At 53.3% G+C, this 17,529-nt stretch overlaps 6 protein-coding genes across 6 annotated transcripts; 3 read left to right on the forward strand and 3 right to left on the reverse strand.

The window, feature by feature from the left end:
* Positions 1-786: 786 nt before the first annotated feature.
* On the forward strand, positions 787-1,624 carry NUU61_006632 (p24 family protein; the record flags this gene model as incomplete). Its single annotated transcript, XM_056657159.1, has 3 exons — positions 787-984; positions 1,128-1,335; positions 1,419-1,624. The coding sequence occupies 3 exons, from the start codon at positions 787-789 to the stop codon at positions 1,622-1,624; spliced, it is 612 nt and encodes a 203-aa protein (XP_056509959.1).
* Positions 1,625-2,635: 1,011 nt separating this feature from the next.
* Positions 2,636-3,462, forward strand: NUU61_006633 (uncharacterized protein; the record flags this gene model as incomplete). The annotated part of the gene is made up of 2 exons (XM_056657160.1): positions 2,636-2,779; positions 3,070-3,462. 2 exons carry the CDS (start codon positions 2,636-2,638, stop codon positions 3,460-3,462), a joined length of 537 nt encoding a protein of 178 aa, XP_056509960.1.
* A 174-nt stretch (positions 3,463-3,636) lies between these two features.
* Positions 3,637-4,514, reverse strand: NUU61_006634 (uncharacterized protein; the record flags this gene model as incomplete). The annotated part of the gene is made up of 2 exons (XM_056657161.1): positions 3,637-4,368; positions 4,473-4,514. The coding sequence occupies 2 exons, from the start codon at positions 4,512-4,514 to the stop codon at positions 3,637-3,639; spliced, it is 774 nt and encodes a 257-aa protein (XP_056509961.1).
* Positions 4,515-5,313: 799 nt separating this feature from the next.
* Positions 5,314-13,299, forward strand: NUU61_006635 (type I polyketide synthase; the record flags this gene model as incomplete). The annotated part of the gene is made up of 6 exons (XM_056657162.1): positions 5,314-6,047; positions 6,119-6,644; positions 6,705-7,242; positions 7,307-11,958; positions 12,017-12,337; positions 12,394-13,299. 6 exons carry the CDS (start codon positions 5,314-5,316, stop codon positions 13,297-13,299), a joined length of 7,677 nt encoding a protein of 2,558 aa, XP_056509962.1.
* A 376-nt stretch (positions 13,300-13,675) lies between these two features.
* On the reverse strand, positions 13,676-14,194 carry NUU61_006636 (uncharacterized protein; the record flags this gene model as incomplete). The annotated part of the gene is made up of 1 exon (XM_056657163.1): positions 13,676-14,194. The coding sequence occupies one exon, from the start codon at positions 14,192-14,194 to the stop codon at positions 13,676-13,678; it is 519 nt and encodes a 172-aa protein (XP_056509963.1).
* A 746-nt stretch (positions 14,195-14,940) lies between these two features.
* Positions 14,941-17,493, reverse strand: NUU61_006637 (GcvT family protein; the record flags this gene model as incomplete). The annotated part of the gene is made up of 1 exon (XM_056657164.1): positions 14,941-17,493. One exon carries the CDS (start codon positions 17,491-17,493, stop codon positions 14,941-14,943), a length of 2,553 nt encoding a protein of 850 aa, XP_056509964.1.
* Between the last annotated feature and the right edge of the window lie 36 nt (positions 17,494-17,529).

The following is a 17,529-nucleotide window of genomic DNA, read 5'->3' on the forward strand; positions in this document are numbered from 1 at the left end:
CTTTTTTAAGTCCCTGGCCTGTGCCTGTGATTCCCGGTTTGTGCTTTCGGATTTGATACCACCCCGTTTTTTTTCTTCTGGCATTCGTTCCTGCTTTGACCACCTCTCTTGTACATTGAATCCTACCTCCCTCCCCTCGTTTACCTCTGACACTACATACTTCCTAATAGCCAACCTGCCACTCTTTTTCTTTTCTGACTGTTCTATATTTATACTCACTTTTTTCTTTCTTTTTTTCTCACCTTGTCTTTTATCTTCATGGGCATATTTCCCCCTTTTCACTTCTTGTAGCTTATTTCCACCTATTTCAGATGATCTCCCCGAAAGTATTTTGCCAGTGTTCATACTACTATGATTCGTTCTGTATATTATGGAGCTTATTACATCGACATCTGCTCTTGTGTGGGCAGATTGAATGTTGAATATTGTCTTGGGTACCCTTGTGGTCACCCGTAGGTTGACATGCCCAGTTTCGCTTGAAGCTGACGATTTTCACATTTTCTTTCAACAAAGCCATCAATATCTATTTTATTCCCAAGTAAATTTCTGATCCTTGTCATCCATATAGTGCACCAAGATCGTATCAATGCCTGGAGTATAGGCCATCCCATCAAGAGCGGCGTGTTTACTCGAGGTGGCCCGAGCGTCCCCAATTGACACCTTGCGCGTTAGCAACCTCGTCCACGTCCACTAATTAACCCACCAATATCCCCCACGCCCCCTCTCCCCGACAAATTGAACCGATCTCTACCCGCAACGAGGAGTTTGGGATCATAATTGCCTGCCATGCGATTCTCCGCCGCCACCCTCCTGGTCACCGCGCTGGGCTGGTTCTCCGCCGCGACCGCACACACCATCCAGCTCAAGGCTCACTCGCGAGAATGCTTCCACGAGGCCTTGCACAAGGACGATGTCATGACCGTGACCTTCCAGGTCGGTGATCGGGAGTTTGGGGGGAGTGGAAACCTCGACATTGATTTTTGGGTATGCACCTTCCCCTCTCTTTTCTACTGTCGGGTTCTCCTGATTTTCTGTCCGAGCTGGGCTATCTCAGTTTCGGAGATGATCTCAGTTCAATGGCTGGAGGAATTGGTTTGGAAACACATATGACTGATGACCATGTCTAGGTCGAGGATCCCCTGCACAACCGCCAATACTTCAAGCAAGCCGTCTCCAACGAGGACTACTCTTTCACTGCACACAGTGACGGCCAGTACGACTACTGCTTCAGCAACGAGGGCTGGACGTCCAACTCGAAGGAGGTCTCTTTCAACGTCCACGGGATTGTCTACGTACCGGAGGCGGAGATGTCGCAGGACCCCCTGGAAACCGAAGGTAGGTGACAGATTCTGGGAAAGGATAGAAAAGAGGTGGGAATAAAAAAAAGAACACAATGCTGATTTGAGATGCGGTTTTAGTCCGCCGATTGTCCGAGGCTCTGGCGCAGGTTAAGGACGAGCAATCGTACATTGTGGTCCGCGAGCGCGTGCACCGGAATACCGCCGAGAGCACCAACAATCGAGTCAAGTGGTGGAGTCTGTTCCAGCTGGCTGTGGTGATTGGCGAGGGTATTTTCCAGGTGTGGTGGTTGAAGCGATTCTTCGAGGTGAGTTGGTTCTTTTGAAATGCAAATGCATCCATCCTTCGGGCAACCATGACATGATACTTATTCTTCAATTCGACGGCTTAGGTCAAGCGCGTAGTCTGATCCATCCTTTGTCTCCCTGTTTCATCCTCCTACTTTGGAAATCTTTTTGCACGTTCGGATATATCATGTGGCGAATTGGTGATGGCCATCTTCTTGACTTGAGAGGGAGGAAGGGCGCCTTGGATTGCCAGTGTTACCTCCCCCCATCTGGCTATTCTCATGAAACCCATGTTGCTTCACGCTGTGTCATGCAAAATTTTGATTTTAGCATAATGTACCTGTATCACCATAGCCTATCCAGATGACTTCATCCGAGTGTAGATCGGCCGTGGCCTGGGACTAGTGTGGGTCGGCCTGATTGCTGCACTGGGATGTCTGACGGTGTTACGATTGTTGGGAATCGACAGTGTCTGCTTTGTTTTGTTTTGGTTTGCTCGTTTTCTTTTCTCTTGTAGCTCCTAATTATATACCTTTATGCCTGCTTCCGTCTACTCACCACGACCTGATTCCTAGTATATGCCAATTCCGCTATGTGGGAAATATAACATCTAGGATAAGGATATTCCATAGATCGGGGCTAATATTGAGTATAAACTGTTTGACTCAATATTCAAGTATATCACTGTTACCTAATCATTTCAAGGAGAGAATCGGTTTTATTATCCGACAGATCGCCCCCGTGCCATCAACACGGACCAGTTCGAGTGATGTGTTCTGCAGTGTTACTTCGCCTGCATCCCTTGTTTTCCCTTTCTTTTTCTTATATCTCCCTCCCCCTCTCTCTTATCGCTATCAACCATTTTGCTGGGGCCCATTCCCCGCACAATTGAGAGGATTGACACGATTTACTGTCCAAGCCACCGTGTGCCACTCCAAACTGGAATGCTTGTGGCGTGACTGCGGCAAGGAGAATATCCTCCCAGGTTCAACGACCGCAGTGCCTTACATGAACTCCCTCCCGACTTGAAGAGGTTGAGACCTACAACCATGTCCGAGGACGTGGGCATCGAGAGGAACCACAGCTTCAGCCCCTTGAACAACCTGGACGATCCGCTCTTCTATGCCTGTTGGCGGCGACAGTCGTGTTCGGAGTGTTTGGCGGGGGATGTGCCCTGCAGCTGGTGTGCGATTGTAGGTGCCGCTGCTTTTGTTTACTTCTTTCCTATTACCTACCCTCTATATTTTGGTTTTATTTTCCTTGTGCTTTCCCCTATGCATTCTATTGCTATAATATCCACTCGAGTTTCACTCAAATCCCTTACATTCCCATCGCCCGACTATGTTTCAACTCCCCCCCTCGATGCCCTTGTTCTACGTGTCAGATGCATACCAAATCGACGCAATCGATTTGCCCCCCGATTATTATTGCCATTGGCTGCTAACTCGCTTGTGTGTTCTTTTCTTCTTTCTATGGGAAATAGTCCTCAACGTGTGTTCCAAATCAAGCACGTCTCCCCATCCTTGCCCCCCTCCAGTCCACCAAGATCTGCCCGCTCGGCCCCAAAGAACGATGGGAGCTGCGGGCCCTGCCTTTCGGGTGTCATGCTAGTACCATGACTGTTTTGGCGGTTGGCGTGGCTGTGTTGAGCACCCTGGCTCTGGGTGCGCTCGGGTTTGCGATTGTGTGGTTTGTGCAGCGGGCGCGGCAGGAGAAGGAGACAGAGTCCGCGGAGGTCGATAGCCAAGAGGAACAGCCAGTTTGCTGTGGGTTTCTCGATTGTGGCATCCTAATGACTTTGTTCAGTCTTGTCAGTGGTCAAGGCCAGAATCAAGAAGAGGACGATGGAGCAGAGAGAAGTCCGTTGTTGGGGTAGTGGTTGGTGATGTTTATTCATGGGTGTGATGATGTTGCTATTTCGGGATTTTATAAAACGCTTTCATGATCATTGAAATCCAAGAAGAGAAAAATAACCGAATGTAGAGTTGTTTTGACTTGGAAACGAAGTCGTTGGAAAAGAAGAATCCCGATTGACGTACTCTCCTACATCTTAGCCAACGGAGAGGATCATGTCCCGGACAACCCCAGTGAGATCGTCGACCGTCTTCTTGGTTCGCGGGATAACATGTCCACCACCGTGGTCGAACAGCTCTGCACTGTCCGGATCGCACAAATTGTACAAAGCCATGGACGCATCGAGAAACGGGTCAGCCGCGCCGATGACATGGCAGGTGGGAATATTGATGATCTCCTCCCCGAAATGCTCATCGGCCAGGACGACCTGACCAGTGACAGGGTCCATCGGGGGCCATCCGCACATCAGAACCGCGCACTTGAGCCGAGGCTCGCGCCCCGACTCTTTGTGTCTCCTCTGTTCCTCCAGAATGAGCGAGGCCGCCATCTCCGCACCCTCAGAGTACCCGATGACCCCGGCGATATCCTCGTCACTGTCCAGAATGCCAATGAGTCGGTCCACGACTAATCGGATATTGGAAAAGGTCGGCTGGCCCGCCAGCTCTAGGGCGTCCTTCATAGTGGCCTCGGGCGTGTCGCGTTTCGGAAAGTCGCGCATGTTGAATTTGCTGGGCCCGTCGGGCTCGGCAAAGGTGAAATTGGGTGGCGGCCCGAAAAACCCTTCGTATTCTGGCGGGGGATAGACGGGCGTGGTGCCCTGCGTGAAGAAGAACCGGGCCTCTCCATTCGAAGTGAGAGAATCGCAGAACGGTCCTGGACCCACCGCGGGAGCTCCCGTTAGATCGAAGCCAGCAAAAGCTTCGTTGCACTCGACTTACCCAGCTGTGTTTGGAGTGCCTGGGATCCCAAGGAATTAGCACCTCTCTCTGCAAATCTAGGACGAGCACGAGAGTCTAAAGCCACTCAGCATACCTTGGCACTGCAATAGCCTCCAGGTAAGCACAGAAATTTCATGGTGGACAAGGGCACGAGGTGAGCGAGACGTGCTAAACGCAACAGATAGAACTAGAAGTCACAAAATCACCACTTGCGGTATCAGTATATGAAGGATCGTGGCGTGAGGAGTTGGCCAGAAAGCAATGCCACTTGGAATCTACTGCCAGGGCCAGCACAGGGAGATTTGCCCCTGTGCTGGAATGCACCCTCACTTTAGCAAGGGCCGCTGTCCAAACAATAGCCCGAAGGGTTGAGCTACAACAGGCCAGGGCACCGATCTCCTTAATCGGGATCTACAGTCATAGAGCCGACGGGGCAAAACTAACGATTGGATTATTTGATACTCCTTCCTGCATGGTCCTTGTATGGCACTGGAGTAGCCATGCGTCACCTCAACAAAGGCATGGACCCCTACTCCAGGCTATCCTTGCCCTATCGATCGAGAATCCCCCGTGTTCCTGGTCAGCATTAGACAAAGGATCGGCAGTTACACGCCTGGCAGTTATGCAAGGGCGGGATCACCTCCATAACAAGTGAGGCGTGAGATCAGAACGTCCTTGTCTTGCCTCCTACTGGGGTGCTTTTTGTTTTTTTTTGGGAGACTCGATGATCACCAGATGGCTCCTTCGTGATACAGCTTACTATATATTAGTTTTTTCCCGGAGAATTTGTGTCCTTTTTCTCGTTCTCGAGGACACTTGTCCAGGTACTGGTGAATCCAGTGTCGGGTACATGACTTGAACATCGGAACATCGGAGAATAAAAAAAAAACAAGAAAAAAAGAAGAAACCAGAAGTGTGACCTAATCTGCTCGAGAATGCGCCTTCAACCGCCCTCCGGGGCTGGGACGCCTGTCTCCGACACCAAGAACATGATGAAAGAGGAGATGCCCGGCAATGTCCCCAAGCGCATGGCCATTATCGGCATGGCCTGCCGTCTACCAGGGCAGGTGTCGACAGCCGAGGATTTCTGGGATCTGTGCTCGCGAGCCCGAAGCGCCTGGTCGCCCATGCCGCAGAGCCGATTCAACGCCGATGCCTTCTACCACCCGAACCCTGACCGGCCCGGCTCGTTTAACCCGGGAGGCGCACATTTCCTAGACGAAGATGTTGGGTTGTTCGATGCGCCGTTCTTCAATATCACTCTCCAAGAAGCACGCTCTCTTGATCCGCAACAGCGCATCATGCTCGAATGCGTGTACGAAGCCCTCGAAAATGCCGGTATCCCTAATCACTCGATCTCCGGGCGCCGTGTTGGCGTGTTTGCCGGCGCCTCGTATCCCGACTACGAGCTGAACAACACCAAGGATGTTGAGGCGGTTCCCATGTATGCCTCGACAGGCACTGCCACGGCACTGCAGTCAAATCGCATCTCATACTACTTTGATTTGAGCGGCCCCAGTCTTACGGTCGACACGGCATGCTCGTCCAGTTTATCGGCTCTACATCTCGCCTCCCAGAGTATTCGGAATGGCGAGTGTTCTATTGCGATTGTCGGCGGTTGCCACTTGAACCTCGTCCCCGAGCCCTTTGTGTCTATGACACGTTCCAGGTACGCATAGAATATCTGAAGACGGCGTTTTGTTTGATTCTGCGCAGGGAAGCTAACTCATGACATGATAGACTTCTCGCCGACACTGGAAAATCATATACGTTTGACCACCGAGGCACCGGCTTTGGTCGCGGCGAGGGGGCCGGATGTATCATATTGAAGTCGCTCGAGGATGCCGAGGCTGCTGGCGATGCGATCAGATCTGTTATTGTCAACAGCGGACTCAACCAAGATGGACGAACCCGGGGCATCGCAATGCCCAACGGCGAGGCGCAGGAGGCGTTGATCCGCCACGTCTATAAGGAAGCGCACCTCAATCCCGCCTTGACGGGATACGTCGAGGCCCACGGAACGGGCACCAAAGTTGGAGATCCCCTCGAGGCTGCCGCACTGAATGCGGTGTTTGGCGAGGGACGAACACCACGACAACCGCTGTTCGTGGGCTCTGTGAAATCCAACATCGGCCACACGGAGGGGTCCAGTGGAATCATCTCCGTCATCAAGACCTCGCTGATGCTGGAGCGAGGATTCGTGCTGCCCAATTGCAACTTTGAGAAAGCAAATAACGAGATTCCCTTGGACAAATGGAATATGAAGGTAGGTCTACTCTGATACTCGCAGCGTATCCACAGCAGGTAGCTAATATCCAATCACCAGGTTCCCAAGAAACTCCAACCATGGCCGCGGGGCAAGCCATATGCAAGCGTGAACAACTTTGGCTTTGGCGGGACCAACGCCCACGTTGTCTTGGAGCGCGGTCCCCGAAACGAGGGTGAGGGCGCAGAGAACACAGACCCACTCGGCCGCAGGCTATACGTCGTGTCCGGACATGATAAACGCGCTGTTATCCAGCTTGGCAACGAGCTGGTGACTTATATCGACCTCCACCCACCTGTGTTTGATGACAGCTTGATGGATAATATAGCCTACACCCTAGGCCAGCGACGAACCTTCCACCCGTGGAGGATAGCCGTGTCTGCTTCCCTACACACTGACTTGATTGGCACCCTCTCAAACAACCCTGAGCCTGTCCGCTCTTCTCGTGAACCCACCGTCGGGTTTGTGTTTACTGGCCAAGGTGCCCAGTGGCACGGGATGGGCAAGGAGCTATTGAGTACATACCCAGTCTTTAACCAAACGCTCAAGACTGTGGATGGCTGCTTGAAGTCCCTTGGTGCTAAGTTCTCCATTATTGGTAAGTTTCTTTGGAATGGCTTCATTCATTACATTCCCTGGATTATATTCTTACCGTGAACTAGATGAACTTCTATTGAGCGACCCCGCTGCAAGCTCAATCTCTGCAGCATACATGAGCCAGCCAGCTTGCACGGCAGTCCAACTGGCGCTGGTGGACTTGCTCTCATCTTGGGGAGTCCATCCCAAGGGAGTAGTCGGCCACTCCAGCGGCGAGATTGCTGCAGCGTATGCGGCAGGTATCCTGACAGTGGAAGAATGTGTCCGAGTCGCGTACTTTCGTGGTGTTGCGGCAAACCTTCTGACGAACGACAAGTCCGTCCAGGGAGCCATGTTGGCCGTCGGAGCCAACGCCGGAGAGGTTCAGCAGATTCTCGATGCGATGCGAGGCCAAAGAGCAGTCGTCGCTTGTGTGAACAGTGAATCGAGCGTCACATTATCTGGAGACCGAGATGTTATCACCGAACTCCAAACCGCCCTGGACAAAGAAGGAATCTTCACCCGCAGACTGCAGGTCGAGGTCGCCTACCATTCCCACCACATGCAAAGAGTATCCCAACAATACAGGTCATTGCTTGGAAAAATCGCACCCCGTGCTTCTGAGATCCCCTTCCATTCCACCGTTCGTGGCCAGGTGGTGCCGGGGGCTGCCCTTGACGCTTCATACTGGGTTGATAACCTGGTTTCGCGGGTGGAATTTGTCAAGGGTGTCAAGAGTCTTCTGACGGAACAAGACACACAAATTAGTTCTCTGGTCGAAGTTGGGCCACACCCTGCGCTCCAGACCCCCGTCAAGGACATTATCCACACCCATGCCCCGACCCGCAATGTACACTACATCCACACCTTGAAGCGCAAAATGGATGCCATTGAAGCTGTTCAACACATGGCAGGCTCCTTGTTTACCCAGGGAATGACGATTAACTTCCAAGCCGTCAACTTCCCCAATCTCGGCCAGACAAAGCGCAAGCCCGCTGTCCTGACGAACCTTCCCAAATACCCGTGGAATCACACCGAGAAATACTGGGTTAACTCACGGATAACAGACAATCTCTATCGTCGAAAATTCCCGCGCAATGATATTCTGGGTTCTCTCACCATGGAGAATGTGGACCTTGAGCCTCGATGGAGGAACATCATCCGCGTGGACGACCATCCATGGATCCGTCAACATAGAGTACACGACAGCAACGTCTATCCCATGACCGGCTTTCTCGCCATGGCCATGGAGGCAATCTCTCAACAGGCGCAGCTGCATCATCTTACCCCGGGAAAGATCAATCTCCGCGATATTTCCATCAGCCGTATACTCACCATCCCGGACAACTCATCCGTCGAAACCATGCTGAGTCTACGCCCATGTCGGAGTGAGGCACCAGGGAAATCAGTGCTTGGCTGGCATGAGTTCAAGGTCTTCTCTTGGGCTGAAGGCCGAGGATGGGACCAGCACTGTAATGGGTTTGTTATAGTGGAAGAGGCCAAGGAGATCAACCCGGTGAATGGTTCTCAACGGCAGGCGGCAACTGCCGCACAGCTCGCCAAGCGATCCTTGGACATGCGTGCCTCCTGCACAGTGCCTATTGACCGTGAAGTCCTTTACGACAACATTACCGACGGCGGCGTTCACTACGGGCCCCTGTTCCAGGGACTATCCGATATCTCAGTGAGCACCGATCAGCGAGCGTTGGCCACAATCCGGGTTCCGGACACCAAGACCTGCATGCCCCACGAGTATGAGACAAAGTGCATTGTCCACCCAGTTACACTTGACCAGTGCTGTCAACTCATGTGGGTGATGCGAGGCTTTGGCCAGCCAGGACCGAAAACCACTCACGTTCCGTCGCATGTACGACACATCTCAGTTTCTTTGACGCACGAGTTGGGAGCTGGCACTCAACTTCAACTTTCTGGTCACCAGGCGAAAACGAAGTCCGCAAGCAGCCCCGAGAATAACTGGATCACTGCCACCGACCCCAACAACGCGTCTAATGTCATTATTGACATCGATGGAATCACGCTTGTGCCTGTGTCCAACGAAATCAAGGGCTCCAAGGACAGGGCGCCCAGTTCTATATGCTACAAGCTGCAATGGGAGCCCTGCTTCGAGTTTCTGTCTGGCGACGACTACCAGCAACTCTCTCGACCGGACGTTGGCGATGGCAAGGGTGGGCAAAGAATGCATCAACTGGACTGCGTGGCAGAGCACTTCCTACGAAAGGTTCTGCGTTCTGTCCCAGAAGACGAGTTTGATCTTTTTGAGACCTACCATCAGAAGTTCTATCGCTGGGCCCAGAAGACGTGCCAGACGGTTGGCCCAGCGGAGGAGATGTCAACTAAGGCCATTGAGACAGCTCGGATGATCAATGGTGCCTTCGACACCACATGCACAGTTGGCAACCTGCTGCCCCAAATTCTCCGTGGCCAAGTCGACGCCCTGACCGTCCTTCTTGAGAACGATATGCTCAGCAAGCACTACCAAGACCTAGATAGTCTGCGCGAGGCGTATGCCAACGCCTCGGTTTGCGTCGACAAGATGGCCCACCAGAACCCAGAGCTCAACATTCTCGAAATCGGCGCTGGAACCGGTGGTGCCACTCTTCCCATTCTGCAGAGCCTCGGCGGTGATGCTGGCACCACGCCCCGGTTCGGACACTACACTTACACGGATATCTCGCCTGGTTTCTTTGAGAAAGCGAGAACGAAATTCGAGAGCTGGGGCCATCTTATGACATATCAAACACTCGACATCTCTGCTGATCCAGTCGGGCAGGGCTTCAAGACCGGATCGTACGATTTGGTTGTTGCCTGCAACGTCTTGCATGCCACCCCGGAGATCAACCAAACCATGGCCCACATTCGCTCTCTTCTGAGACCTGGCGGGAAGATCATGCTAATTGAAGAAACTGTCCCCAAGGCTCGGCATTTCCCATTCGCGCTCCTGCCTGGCTGGTGGCTCGCTAGTGATGACCTTCGCAAGGATGGACCTCTTCTCACCGTTGATGGGTGGAGCAATGTTATGAAAGCCAACGACTTCGCCGGTGTTGAGCTCTGCATTGAAGAATATCCGGGTGCTTCGCACCAATCTGGTTGTCTCATGATGTCCACGGCCAATGCCCCGAGAACTGGGCCAACAAACCCTGGCGACGTGGCAATTATTGGCACCGAATCACTCGGCAGTTTGTCACTACTGAGCTTGGAAGCTGGCATGCGGAAAATGACCGGCGTTGTACCAACCACAGCAACGAGCCTGGATTCGATCGATGTGACCGGGAAATGGTGCATTTTCCTGGGTGGCATGGACCGATCTGTGCTGTCACATCTGAGCCGGGAGAACTTCCAAGCCTTCCAACGCTTGGTGGGTCGCGCAAGAGGACTCCTCTGGCCTATCCGTCACGACAAATACAACCCCCAGTCCCTCGGCGCAAACATGGCAATCGGCTTGGCCCGGACGGTCAGATCAGAGACAGGGCTCCAGTTTGCAACATTAGATCTGGGTGAGCGGCAGAGTATGCCCAATGCAGAGGCAGTGGACCATATACTCAAGGTATTTAATGGGGTCTTCTGTCAGAAGTCGCAGCTCATGCAGGGCGACATGGAGTTTGTTGTTCGCGATGGGCGGATCTGTGTTCCTCGTCTGCTTGACAACCAAGCTCTGAACCTGAGCGTCCAGCAAGAAACAACCGATGCCCCGCCTCAGATGCAGCTCTTCAAGCAACAGGATCGGCCCCTGCGACTCACGGCGGGGGATAGCAGAGTGCTGGACGAATTGTACTTTACCGATGACATTTCCCGTGCATCCCCTCTGCCCGACGACCACATTGAGATCCAGGTCTGCTGTACAGGCCTCAATTTCCGCGATGTTTTGATGGCGATGGGCCAGCTGCAAGGCAACAAACTTGGCCAAGAGTGCAGCGGTGTTGTCACCCAAGTGGGCGCTGCCGTCAGGTATATTAAGACAGGCGATCGAGTCTGCGCGATGTCGCCGGGGTCTTTGTCAACATACACGCGATGCCCGGCCTCTGGTGCATGGGTTATCCCAGATGACATGTCATGGGAAGTCGCCGCATCCATCCCCGCCGTGTTCTGCACTGCCTACTACTCTCTAGTTGACCTGGGAAGACTGTCTCAGGACGAGAGCGTTCTCATTCACGCCGCTGCTGGGGGCGTCGGGCAAGCAGCGATCGTGATTGCCCAACGCCTCGGAGCCAGGATCTTTGCAACTGTTGGCAGTCTGGAGAAGAAGAAGTTCCTGATGGAGACGTACCAGCTTCCGGAAGAGCAGATATTCTTCAGTCGTGACACCTCATTTGCAGAAGGCATCAAGGAAGCCACCGGTGGGCAGGGCGTGGACGTTGCTCTGAACTCGCTGAGCGGCGATGCCCTGCAAGCAACGTTCGAGTGTGTGGCCCCGTTCGGCCGATTTATCGAGCTGGGCAAGCGGGACATCACGCAGAACTCGCGGCTCGAAATGGCTCACTTCAACCAGAACCTGTCATTTGCCTCGGTCGACTTGGGCATAGTGAGGGAAAAGCGTCCTAAACTGTTGAAGCGCCTGTTGCGGGATTCGTTCAAGGTGTTTGTTGAGACAAAATCCCACTTGCGTTGGCCGGTTACTACACTGCCGATTTCCGAGGTGGAGACTGGGTTCCGTGCATTGCAGGGCGGGCAAGTAATTGGCAAGATGGTTGTTGAAGTCACGGATGATGCTTTGGTAAAGGTGGGAGAAAATTCCAAATGGAAAATTTTGATGAACAGTTTATTGACGCATTTGACAGGTTCACCCGGCACGGAAAGAAGAGAAGCTCCTCCGGCCTGATGCTTCTTATATTGTTGTTGGAGGAACTGGCGGGATTGGTCTCGATATCGCCAGCTGGATGCCTCAGAAGGGAGCAAAGCATCTTGTGTTGGTTTCCAGGAGCGGCGCATCAACTGAAAAAGCCCAACAGACTGTCCAAGACCTCAAGAGCGAGGGGGTCACTGTGGAGGTTTGTCGCTGTGATGTTTCCAACCAGCAGAGCGTGGAGCAGAACCTTGCTCCACTTCTCAGTCGAATGCCTCCAGTGCGCGGTGTAGTATACGGTGCGATGGTTCTCCGCGTAAGTTTTTGTTTCTTGAATAACAGTGTGTGACATGCCGCTAACACTTCACCCAGGACATGCTTTTTGAGAAGGTCAGTTTCGAGGACTACGAAACTGTCATAAGACCCCGAGTCCACGGAATCTGGCACCTCCAACGTACAATCCAGTCACTCAACAGCAGCGACACCCTCGACTTCTTTGTGAGTCTGTCATCAGCCGCCAGTTTCGTCGGTAATCTAGGCCAATCCGCCTACGCCGCCAGTGGCAGCTTCATGGCAGCACTGGCCCAGTACCCAGAGACAGCCAAGATACCATGCACAACAATTGACCTGCCCATTGTGCGTGGGGTGGGCTACCTCTCCGACGACCAGAAGCGCGAGCAAATCGCCCAGCAACTCGGGACCGAGTCCATCGATGCCACCGACATCCGCGGGCTGGTCACTGCAGCCATGCGCAAGGAAATGCAGAAAACCTGTGAAGGCCACTGTGTGGTCGGTTTCGACGGCGTCAAGACCACACCGGTCACCGAGCAGCCGTTCTGGGTGAACGACACCAAGCTCTCGCATCTGCTGCGGTTGTCCACATTGGCGGGAGCCGGTGCCCTGGCAGATCCCGCGCAGACGAGCACGGAGATCTCGCCTGCGACTGCGGTCCGCCAGTCTCGTGGGCGTGACAGCGCCGAGACTATCGTTGTGACTGCACTGATCCAAAAGGTCTCCAGTATCCTCATGCGCCCCGTCGAGGAACTGGATCCCGGTGCGCCTATCTCGGTGTATGGGCTTGACTCGCTGGTGGCAATTGAGATCCGTAACTGGATTACTCGCGAGCTGGAGGCCAACCTCCAGATCCTTGAGATCCTCACCAGTGACTCTGTTCCCGCTCTCGCGGAGACTATCCTCCGGAAGTCGGGTATGCTGACTCCGGAAGTAAAGACCGAGTGGGGTTTGGATTTGGCGGAAGCGCGAACAGGTCAGGAGTGAACTATATAGAAGGCGGAGGGCTGTTTATGTGGCTGAGGTTGTTGATGAAGTGGGAAGGGGAGGTGTTGTAATCCATACTGTTGGGACATGGATTTGTATTTTTACCATTGTGTTTATTTTTGATTCGCTCGCACAAAGATTGAATTTTCGGATCTTCATAGATTTGAGGGTTCGTTGTCTTTGTTGTACCCTAATGTAGATGGGATTCACATTGCAATGCAATCGAGGGTTAATTAGTGCAGCCAAGACATTTGACACCTGTGAAGAAACGAACAGGGGTATCCAAGAGAAAGGGAAGGGTCACAAAATCACCGGGACAAAATGCCGTTTAAAAAGGGTCCACATCAACAAGTTCGTATCTGCCCCCAATGCCAACTCAAGATCCAACAACATCCGTCGGACTAGTCCGCCTAGCACAATCAAAAGGCTCATCAATGAACCAAGTATTGTGTTGCTTATCAAAGACAATCGGATACTTGGTATTGGAATCACACAGCTTATCGATCTGCGCCGAGCTCCCACTACTGATCGTAAACCAGTACTTGTTGGTATCGGCGCTGACACTCTCGCACTTGAAGAAAAAGCCCGTGACGCCCGCACCCAGCACGTCGCTGCGGAAGTCGGTAGCCAGCTTCTTGTTGAGGTTGATGTTGTCGCAGTCGGCCTTGAGCCCCTCGGCGCTGGCGGTGTCAGCTTGCTGCGTGGTGAAACCCTTGGCCGTGTGCGTGCCGTTGGCAGACCAGGTCATGGCGGGTAGGGCTAGCTGCTCGGCGATTGAGGCGAGGAGCAGACTGTTGGTTACCGTGGCTGCTGTGCATCCTGTGGCTAGGATACTCAGCGTTGCTACCAGAAGAGGTGCGATGCGGAGCTTGGGAGAAAGGAATGAGGGTCTCATGGTGCCGGTGGTCTTCAGGTAGAAATGGTAATAGTTGCAATTGATTGCAGAAAGAAGGGAATTCCTGGGGGATTTCGATCGACTTTATAACTTTTGGATTTTCTGGAGCCCCGCATCGTCGCTTTTACCCCAAGTGGGTTTCGAGTGAGGCATTAATGATGATGTAACGCGGTGTCCCCGTCCCCATACCCTCAAAAGGGACATGGTACGCGCGCTAAATGCATCCCGAATGAGATTTGCGCCTGTCAACCAGATCGATCGGTGGTTGGTTCGAGCGATGATTCGCGAGTAGAGACTTCTGCAAGGAACCAGTGCGTGGACTTGCTCTTTGCATATCTCTCTCCACAAGAACCTTAGATTCTCAGATTGAGGGGTAGGTCCATCCGATGAGTCGTGAGGAACCAACTGAATAGTGGCCACTGCGTCATTTCAGACCTGGCCTCACGATACTCAAAGAAAAGAAAAAACCACAAGGTGCATGGAAGAAGTCAAGTTTGTTAAAGAAGTGGACTCGCAGTAAAAACGAGTCGTCGGCTGCATACCCCACAAAACAAGAGAAACTGAACCAATATCACGCACAACATAAATCCCTGATGTAGTCTAAGATCAACCTGAATTGTAGCTGCCAAGAATATTCGACTCAATATCCTTATGAGAGGGTTTTCATTTGACAAGAATCTTTGAAGTGCTGAATTGAACTAAAAAATATCGCTGATGTCATCAAAGTCTTCTGGGCTAGTCCTACCTCACAACCGATGTCTCAAGGGTTGCTGTAACTCAGGGACAGCCGATGGACCGGCATTGAATAGTCGGCTCATGTTCGGATCATAGAGCGGCTCAGCTGTGACAGTAGCTTGAATCCGTCGCCCAAAGTACTCAATCTCGACCGCCTCGCCCTCGCTTATCTTGCCAGGGAGCCAGGCATAAGCGACAGGCTTGCGAACAGTATATCCAAAAGCAGCGCTCGTGACATAGCCGACAGGTTCGTTGTTGTAGAACACAGGTTCTTTCCCAAGCACCATGGAACGGCCATCGTTGACGGTTAAACAACGCAGCCGCCGAGAGGGAGTTTGTTTGGCACGGTGCTGGAGTGCAGCTTTCCCGACATAATCTTCTTTTTTGCTCGCCTGGACGGCAAAGCCGACGCCGGCTTCGTATGGGCTGTGCTCGGTTGTCATGTCTGTGCCCCAGGTTCGATAGCCTTTCTCTAGTCGCAGGGCATTGAAGGCGGCGCGACCGGCGGGGATGAGTCCGTGTGGTTTGCCTGCTTTATAGATTTTGTCCCACAGCTGCTGGCCGTATTCTGCAGTGGCTTGAATCTCCCAGCCCAGCTCCCCGACATAGGACTTCCGGAATACCGTGACGGGGATACCGGAGATGGTTGCTCGCTTGACGCTGAAGTATGGCAGTCCTTTGCTGGAAAAGTCGTCCGTACTGACAGCATTGATTACATCTCGAGCACGAGGCCCCCACAGCCCGATGCAGCAGGTGCTGCCGGTAATGTCTCGCACCTGGGCCCATTGACTAGGACTGTGCTGGCTCTGGTAGCGGGCCTCTCGAGCGAGGTAAGCTAAGTCGGTAGCTGCGTTCGCGCCGATCTGGAATAGGTTGTCGTCGAGTCTCGAGACGAAAATATCGCTGCGAATACCGCCGTGATCATTAAGGAGTAGCGTATATGTCATGGCGCCTGCCTTTGCGGTAACATCGCTTGTAGTCAACCGCTGGAGCAGGTGTAGCGCCCCGGGGCCTGAGACCTCGAACCGGTGGAAAGAAGTCATGTCGTACATGGCGACCGCGTTGCGTGTCTTCCAGGCCTCTGCGGCGGTGATGGGCGAGTAGTACCGCGCTGACCAGGCATCTCGGCCAACGGGCTGCCACTGCGCCGGAAGACACTTCAGCAGGTCGGCGTTTGCTTCATACCAATACGGGCGCTCCCAGGCTCCAAGCTCCAAAAAGAAGGCGCCAAGCTCCCGTTGGCGAGCGTAGAAGGGACTAGTGCGAAGATTGCGGGGTGACTCTTTCGGCTGTAGCGGGTGGATAATATCATAGACCTCTACAAAGTTTTGTTGTGAGGTCTCGTTGACATAGGCGCGACTCAGCTGGACATCCTCGAAGCGGGACAGCTCGCATTCGGAGACATCAATCTGAGACCCGCCAGTTGTGAGGATCTCGGCCACGGCTCGCGCAACACCAGCCGAGTGAGTGACCCAGACTGCTTCAGCCACATAGAAGCCATCCAGGTTGGGCGCTTGTCCAATGAGGGGTCCACCGTCCGGAGTAAATGAGAAGATGCCATTGAACCCGTCTGCTATTTGGGTTTGTTGTAGAGCAGGTAAAACCTCCTGAGAGAGCTTCCAGGCTGGGTCAAAGTCCTGGGGAGTAAACTCGAGACGAGAGGGCATATTCTGCTCATCGACGTGGTCGGTAGTTAAGCCTAACGAGGCAGCAACAACTGGCATCGGCTTGTGGCCATAGTACCCAATGCCGTACTGTCCACCATGTTCACGGTAATACAGATCCTGGTCCTGGTACCTTAAAATTGGCCTGATAGCATTCTTCCCATTTGGCAGGTCATTGATATCACAGCCAGCGAGAGCCGGCACAGCGGTTGTTTTCGCGTACTGATGCGCCAGTGGTAGCAAGGGAATGGATACCCCAACCATGGCACCCAGCTCGACGCCCCAGAACCCGGCGCAGGAAATGATAATATCAGCGGGAACGATCCCGCCGGGGGTGATCACACCGGTGACTCGACGATTTACCTGTTGGATGCCGGTGACGGGAGTCGATCCGAGATAGCGCACGCCAGCCTTGCTGGTTCGTTCAATCAGCAACTGCGTCGCACGAGCAGCCAGTGCCAGGCCATCGCTGGGAATATGTAGACCGCCGAGCACGAGATCTTTGTTTAGAAGAGGATACATATCGAGGCATTGCTCAGCACTGACAAGGCGCGCGTCAATGCCCCACGAAGTAGCGTAGCCATGTTTCCTCTTGAGCTCCTCGAGCCGGGCCGGCGTTGTGGCGATCTCGAGACCGCCCACCTGATTGAAGCAATCGTGGCCATCCTTCTCTAATGACTGCAGTTTTTGGATTGTATAACGGGCGAGATGCGTCATAGTCTTGGAGCCGGTTGTTTGGAACACGAGGCCCGGAGCGTGTGACGTCGAGCCACCCGGCATGTGCAACGGGCCCTGCTCGACGACGGTGATGTCCTTCCATCCGCGCGAGACCAGCTCGTCGGCGAGATTGGTGCCCACGATGCCGGCGCCGATGATAACAACGCGTTGTGATGATGCCATTTTGACGCGAAAGATTAACTCACGGAGCCGTGGGTG

The sequence above is a fragment of the Penicillium alfredii genome, assembly GCF_028826965.1.
Source record: "Penicillium alfredii strain IBT 34128 chromosome Unknown utg000009l_segment0_segment0, whole genome shotgun sequence".
In the NCBI taxonomy this organism is placed as follows: domain Eukaryota; kingdom Fungi; phylum Ascomycota; class Eurotiomycetes; order Eurotiales; family Aspergillaceae; genus Penicillium; species Penicillium alfredii.